Genomic DNA, 7,226 nt, shown 5'->3' with positions numbered 1-7,226 from the left:
ACAATAACTACTGTTGTAGGTTATGTAGGTTTTTACACTCTTACGTAGGTGGTCATAACCAGCCATAGATTCTCCCGCAGGTTTTTACGCAAACAAAAATGTTTTCCAAACACTCTGTTAAACATCTGTTTTGAATGAACATTCTAAGATTTCTGCAGAAAGAATGACATGACACCTTGAGTTTAGAGAGACAAAGAGAGGGCGAGAGAGAGAGAGAGACGAAGAGGGGGAGAGAGAGCGAGATGAAGAGGGGGAGAAAGAGAGAGAGAGGGAGCGAGAGAGAGAGAGAGAGAGAGAGAGAGAGAGAGAGAGAGAGAGAGGGGGAGGGAGAGACAGAGGGTGAGAGACGAAGAGGGGGAGAGAGAGATAGATGAAGAGGGGGAGAAAGAGAGAGAGAGATAGGGAGCGAGAGAGAGTGAGAGAGAGAGAGAGAGAGAGAGAGAGAGAGAGAGAGAGAGAGAGAGAGAGAGAGAGAGAGAGAGAGAGAGAGAGAGAGAGAGAGAGAGAGAGGTGGGGGGAGGGAGAGACAGAGGAGAGAGAGAGACAAAGACGGGGGGAGAGAGAGAGAGAAAGAGACGAAGAGGGGGAGAGAGAGAGAGACGAAGAGGGGGAGAGAAAGAGAGAGAGATAGGGAGTGAGAGAGAGTGAGAGAGAGAGAGGGAGAGACAGAGAGAGAGAGAGAGAGACAAAGAGAGGGGAGAGAGAGAGAGACGAAGAGGGGGAGAGAGAGCGAGACGAAGAGGGGGGAAAGAGAGAGAGAGAGAGGGGGAGGGAGAGACAGAGGGTGGGAGACAAAGAGGGGGAGAAAGAGAGAGAGAGGGAGCGAGAGAGAGCGAGAGAGAGAGAGAGGGAGGGGAGAGAGAGAGAGGGAGGGAGAGAGAGGGAGAGAGAGAGAGAGAAAGAGAGAGAGAGACGAAGAGGGGGAGAGAGAGAGTGATGAAGAGGAGGAGAGAGAGAGAGACGAAGAGGGGGAGAGAGAGAGAGAGAGAGAGAGACGAAGAGGGGGAGAAAGAGAGAGAGAGATAGGGAGCGAGAGAGAGAGAGAGAGAGAGAGAGAGAGAGAGAGAGAGAGAGAGAGAGAGAGAGAGAGAGAGAGAGAGAGAGAGAGAGAGAGAGAGAGAGGGAGAGAGAGACAAAGAGGGGGAGAGAGAGAGATGAAGAGGAGAGAGAGAGAGAGAGAGAGAGAGAGAGAGAGAGAGAGAGAGAGAGAGAGAGAGAGAGAGAGAGAGAGAGAGACGAAAAGGGGGAGAAAGAGAGAGATGAAGAGGGGAGAGAGAGAGAGAGATAGGGAGCGAGAGAGAGTGAGAGAGAGAGAGAGAGAGAGAGAGAAAGGGGGAGAGAGAGAGGGAGAGACAGAGGGGAGAGAGAGAGAGAGAGAGAGAGAGAGAGAGAGAGAGAGAGAGAGAGAGAGAGAGAGAGAGACAAAGAGGGGGGGAGAGAGAGAGAGAGACAAAGAGGGGGAGAGAGAGAGAGACGAAGAGGGGGAGAAAGAGAGAGAGAGACGAAGAGGGGGGAGAGAGAGAGAGAGTGAGAGAGAGACAAAGAGGGGGGAGGAGAGAGACGAAGAGGGGGAGAGAGAGAGAGAGAGAGAGAGAGAGAGAGAGAGAGAGAGAGAGAGAGAGAGAGAGAGAGAGAGAGAGAGAGAGAGAGACGAAGAGGGGGAGAAAGAGAGAGATGAAGAGGGGGAGAGAGAGAGAGACGAAGAGGGGGAGAAAGAGAGAGAGAGATAGGGAGCGAGAGAGAGTGAGAGAGAGAGAGACAAAGGGGGGGAGAGAGAGAGAGAGAGAGAGAGAGAGAGAGAGAGAGAGAGAGAGAGAGAGAGAGAGAGAGAGAGAGACGAAGAGGGGGAGAGATAGAGAGAGGGAGAGATAGAGAGAGAGAGGGAGAGATAGAGGGAGAGAGAGAGAGAGAGAGAGAGAGAGAGAGAGAGAGAGAGAGAGAAAGAGGAAGAGGGGGAGAAAGAGAGAGACGAAGAGGGGGAGAAAGAGAGAGAGATGAAGAGGGGGAGAGAGAGAGAGACGAAGAGGGGGAGACTTTTCCAAGTTTTACTTTTGATAATTTACTACAAGGGTAAAAATATGTTTTACATTGTTGTTTTTTCTCCAATCTATATATTTCCCCATTGTTAGGTTGTTCTCTACACTACATACAGATGGGCAGCATTTATTTGGGCAGCATGTATTTGAATTGTATAAAATGTATTGTATTTAAACTACTTCTGAGTATGTTGTATTGCACTGGTCTGAACAACACTCCAATGTATTTTAGAACAAGATATTTTAGTAAGCAAGCTGTAATTTTGATTTTCAAAATAATTTTCTATACCATTTCTTTAAAGCTGTTCACAACTTCGTGGTCCCCTTTCACCCTACATTGGTATCAGACAAATACAAAGGTGTATTTTAAAAATGGAAAATTGCAAAGCATGCTGAGTATTATGCTAATTACGCCCCGCCCCAAAACGTAGGTGTAAGATACGTACCTGAAACCATTCCTGAGAATGTAGTTGTTGTTTGGCCAACTACTTGCAAATGTATTTTAAACTACAAAATACATATATTTTTTGTTTGTTTTGTTTGATACATTGATTTTATTGATTTAATTGCTCATCCCTGACTACACAAACCCGAACGAACACGTTAATATTTCACAGTCTGATTTGAAGATGATCCGTTGCCTTAAACAATACAAGTGGAAGAGCTCCGGTATAATGGCCTTGATTGGCAGTGAAATAAGTGTGTGTCTAATTGGCACCAGGAGAGAGTTTGTCACGCGGGTAATCAGTCGTGATTCAGGAGGTACGGTACGGTAACACGACACTAGATCTGCAATCTATTTCATGTCGGAGGGGCGTGCATGTTTAAGGTGACCGCGTTTAAACTACTCAATGCAAGATATACGGCTGATTTTGCGGGACAATGTAGCCTACATGAATAAAATAACTACATGTAGCAGTTGGCACGAAAGCGAGGCCTGCGTTTTTCTTATAGAAAATGTTTTCTAAGAATCAATCATTCTTACTAAGAAATGTTATCTTTAGTAAGAAAACCTCTATCTTCTAACGACTTTGTTTCTGTTGTTAATCAACTTCAGAGAATGTATAGTTGCCGTAGAAACATTAAAACAACAATAAAACAAGGCACTAGTCAGGAAATCCTTTAATTTCTACATGTTTTTCTAACTGTAACAGCAGTGTTTATATCAAAATATTGAAGCCACCTTAACCCAACACCTGGGGACTCCGTCAGTAGGTTCAGATCACTTGGCGTAATGACTAACTGTGTTATGGGTTGACTGTTGATGTACCTTCAGTTTTTCGCTATAGAGTAGCAGCAACTAATGTGTATTTTCTCCCTCATATCTCCGGAACGTACTGGTCATGCTGTCTTTCCTCGAGACACATCGATCTAATCTATTGTTCTCTCCTGTCTATTTCCTCTTTTATTTTCCGTTTTCCTCTTTCCATCTCCTCCTCTTCATCCTCCTCTTTCCATCTCCTCCTCTTCATCCTCCTCTTTCCATCTCCTCCTCTTCATCCTCCTCTTTCCATCTCCTCCTCTTCATCCTCCTCTTTCCATCTCCTCTTCATCCTCCTCTTCATCCTCCTCTTTCCATCTCCTCCTCTTCATCCTCCTCTTTCCATCTCCTCCTCTTCATCCTCCTCTTTCCATCTGTTCCTCTTCATCCTCCTCTTTCCATCTGTTCCTCTTCATCCTCCTCTTTCCATCTGTTCCTCTTCATCCTCCTCTTTCCATCTCCTCTTCATCCTCCTCTTTCCATCTCCTCTTCATCCTCCTCTTTCCATCTCCTCCTCTTCATCATCCTCTTCATCCTCCTCTTTCCATCTCCTCTTCATCCTCCTCTTTCCATCTCCTCCTCTTCATCCTCCTCTTTCCATCTCCTCTTCATCCTCCTCTTTCCATCTCCTCTTCATCCTCCTCTTTCCATCTCCTCCTCTTCATCCTCCTCTTTCCATCTCCTCTTCATCCTCCTCTTCCATCTCCTCTTCATCCTCCTCTTCCATCTCCTCTTCATCCTCCTCTTTCCATCTCTTCATCCTCCTCTTTCCATCTCCTCCTCTTCATCCTCCTCTTTCCATCTCCTCCTCTTCATCCTCCTCTTTCCATCTCCTCCTCTTCATCCTCCTCTTTCCATCTCCTCCTCTTCATCCTCCTCTTTCCATCTCCTCTTCATCCTCCTCTTCATCTTTCCCTCCCTCTTCATCCTCCTCTTTCCATCTCCTCCTCTTCATCCTCCTCTTTCCATCTGTTCCTCTTCATCCTCCTCTTTCCATCTGTTCCTCTTCATCCTCCTCTTTCCATCTGTTCCTCTTCATCCTCCTCTTTCCATCTCCTCTTCATCCTCCTCTTTCCATCTCCTCTTCATCCTCCTCTTTCCATCTCCTCCTCTTCATCCTCCTCTTTCCATCTCCTCTTCATCCTCCTCTTTCCATCTCCTCTTCATCCTCCTCTTTCCATCTCCTCCTCTTCATCCTCCTCTTTCCATCTCCTCTTCATCCTCCTCTTTCCATCTCCTCTTCATCCTCCTCTTTCCATCTCCTCCTCTCATCCTTTCCATCTCCTCTTCATCCTCCTCTTTCCATCTCCTCTTCATCCTCCTCTTTCCATCTTCCATCTTTCCCTCCTCTTCATCCTCCTCTTTCCATCTGTTCCTCTTCATCCTCCTCTTTCCATCTTCATCATCCTCTTCATCCTCCTTTCCATCTCTTCTTCATCATCCTCCTCTTTCCATCTCCTCCTCTTCATCCTCCTCTTTCCATCTCCTCCTCTTCATCCTCCTCTTTCCATCTCCTCCTCTTCATCCTCCTTTCCTCTTTCCTCTTCCATCCTCCTCTTTCCATCTCCTCCTCTTCATCCTCCTCTTTCCATCTCCTCCTCTTCATCCTCCTCTTTCCATCTGTTCCTCTTCATCCTCCTCTTTCCATCTCCTCCTCTTCATCCTCCTCTTTCCATCTCCTCCTCTTCATCCTCCTCTTTCCATCTCCTCTTCATCCTCCTCTTTCCATCTCCTCCTCTTCATCCTCCTCTTTCCATCTGTTCCTCTTCATCCTCCTCTTTCCATCTCCTCCTCTTCATCCTCCTCTTTCCATCTCCTCCTCTTCATCATCCTCTTCATCCTCCTCTTTCCATCTCTTCTTCATCCTCCTCTTTCCATCTCCTCTTCTTCATCCTCCTCTTTCCATCTCCTCCTCTTCATCCTCCTCTTTCCATCTGTTCCTCTTCATCCTCCTCTTTCCATCATCCTCCTCTTTCCATCTCCTCCTCTTCATCATCCTCTTCATCCTCCTCTTTCCATCTCTTCTTCATCCTCCTCTTTCCATCTCTTCTTCATCCTCCTCTTTCCATCTCCTCCTCCTCCTCTTTCCATCTCCTCCTCTTCATCCTCCTCTTTCCATCTCCTCCTCTTCATCCTCCTCTTTCCATCTTCATCCTCCTCTTCATCTCCTCCTCTTCATCTCCCTTTCCATCTCCTCTCTTCATCCTCCTCTTTTCATCCTCCTCTTTCCATCTCCTCCTCTTCATCCTCCTCTTTCCATCTCCTCCTCTTCATCCTCCTCTTTCCATCTCCTCCTCTTCATCCTCCTCTTTCCATCTCCTCCTCTTCACCCTCCTCTTTTTCCTCTTCTTTGTTTTTGTTGGTGGCTCCTGCAGTGACGGCACAGAAAAGCACATTGAGAGGTGAGTTGGTGGGTTGTCTCCTCCTCCGCTCTAGCTGTTCTGCTGTGGTTTCTCTATTATACCTTGTATATGTTAGCTGTTCTACAAGTCTTCTATACTAGTTACTATAGTTCCTAACATACGCTAGCTGTTCTACAAGTCTTCTATACTAGTTACTATAGTTCCTAACACACGCTAGCTGTTCTACAAGTCTTTTATACTAGTTACTATAGTTTATACTAGCTGTTCTACAAGTCTTCTATACTAGTTACCTAATATACGCTAGCTGTTCTACAAGTCTTCTATACTAGTTACTATAGTTCCTAACATACGCTAGCTGTTCTACAAGTCTTCTATACTAGTTACTATAGTTCCTAACATACGCTAGCTGTTCTACAAGTCTTCTATACTAGTTACTATAGTTCCTAACATACGCTAGCTGTTCTACAAGTCTTCTATACTAGTTACTATAGTTCCTAATATACGCTAGCTGTTCTACAAGTCTTCTATACTAGTTACTATAGTTCCTAATATACAATAGCTGTTCTACAAGTCTTCTATACTAGCTAGTTTACAATAGCTGTTCTACAAGTCTTCTATACTAGTTACTATAGTTCCTAATATACGTTAGCTGTTCTACAAGTCTTCTATACTAGTTACTATAGTTCCTAATATACAATAGCTGTTCTACAAGTCTTCTATACTAGTTACTATAGTTCCTAATATACAATAGCTGTTCTACAAGTCTTCTATACTAGTTACTATAGTTCCTAATATACAATAGCTGTTCTACAAGTCTTCTATACTAGTTACTATAGTTCCTAATATACTCTAGCTGTTCTAGAAGTCTTCTATACTAGTTACTATAGTTCCTAATATACAATAGCTGTTCTACAAGTCTTCTATACTAGTTACTATAGTTCCTAATATACAATAGCTGTTCTACAAGTCTTCTATACTAGTTACTATAGTTCCTAATATACAATAGCTGTTCTACAAGTCTTACTATACTAGTTAGCTGTTCTACAAGTTCTAGTTACTAGTTCCTAACATATATACTAATAGCTGTTCTACAAGTCTTCTATACTAGTTACTATAGTTCCTAATATACGTTAGCTGTTCTAGAAGTCTTCTATACTAGTTACTATAGTTCCTAATATACTCTAGCTGTTTTAGAAGTCTTCTATACTAGTTACTATAGTTCCTAATATACAATAGCTGTTCTACAAGTCTTCTATACTAGTTACTATAGTTCCTAATATACTCTAGCTGTTCTAGAAGTCTTCTATACTAGTTACTATAGTTCCTAATATACTCTAGCTGTTCTAGAAGTCTTCTATACTAGTTACTATAGTTCCTAATATACGTTAGCTGTTCTAGAAGTCTTCTATACTAGTTGTTAGTTGTATTTTTTGCCCTGCAGATGTTGCGTTGTTAGTTATATTCTCTAGTCTGTGTTGTGAGTAGTCAGTGGTTATGTTGTTTTATCTGGGATTGTTGTTTTGTAGGTAGATGGTAATGGTGGTCTATTGATGTATTAGCATGTTG

The 7,226-nt window shown here is 43.8% G+C and overlaps 1 protein-coding gene across 3 annotated transcripts in view; it reads left to right on the top strand.

Annotated features, from left to right (window-relative positions):
• cadm2a (cell adhesion molecule 2a) overlaps nucleotides 1–7,226 on the top strand; it is an 895,315-nt gene that overhangs the window by 467,351 nt on the left and 420,738 nt on the right. For all 3 annotated transcript variants that reach the window (XM_046317256.1, XM_046317254.1, XM_046317255.1), the window contains exon 2: nucleotides 5,673–5,699. In XM_046317256.1, coding sequence (XP_046173212.1) covers nucleotides 5,673–5,699 — 27 coding nt within the window. The remainder of the gene's footprint in view (nucleotides 1–5,672; nucleotides 5,700–7,226) is intronic.

Source organism: Oncorhynchus gorbuscha, linkage group LG20 (genome assembly GCF_021184085.1).
Source record: "Oncorhynchus gorbuscha isolate QuinsamMale2020 ecotype Even-year linkage group LG20, OgorEven_v1.0, whole genome shotgun sequence".
Classification (NCBI taxonomy): Eukaryota; Metazoa; Chordata; class Actinopteri; order Salmoniformes; family Salmonidae; genus Oncorhynchus; species Oncorhynchus gorbuscha.
The sequence above is the reverse complement of the archived record's forward strand: the minus strand, read 5'-3'. Positions and strand labels throughout refer to the sequence as shown.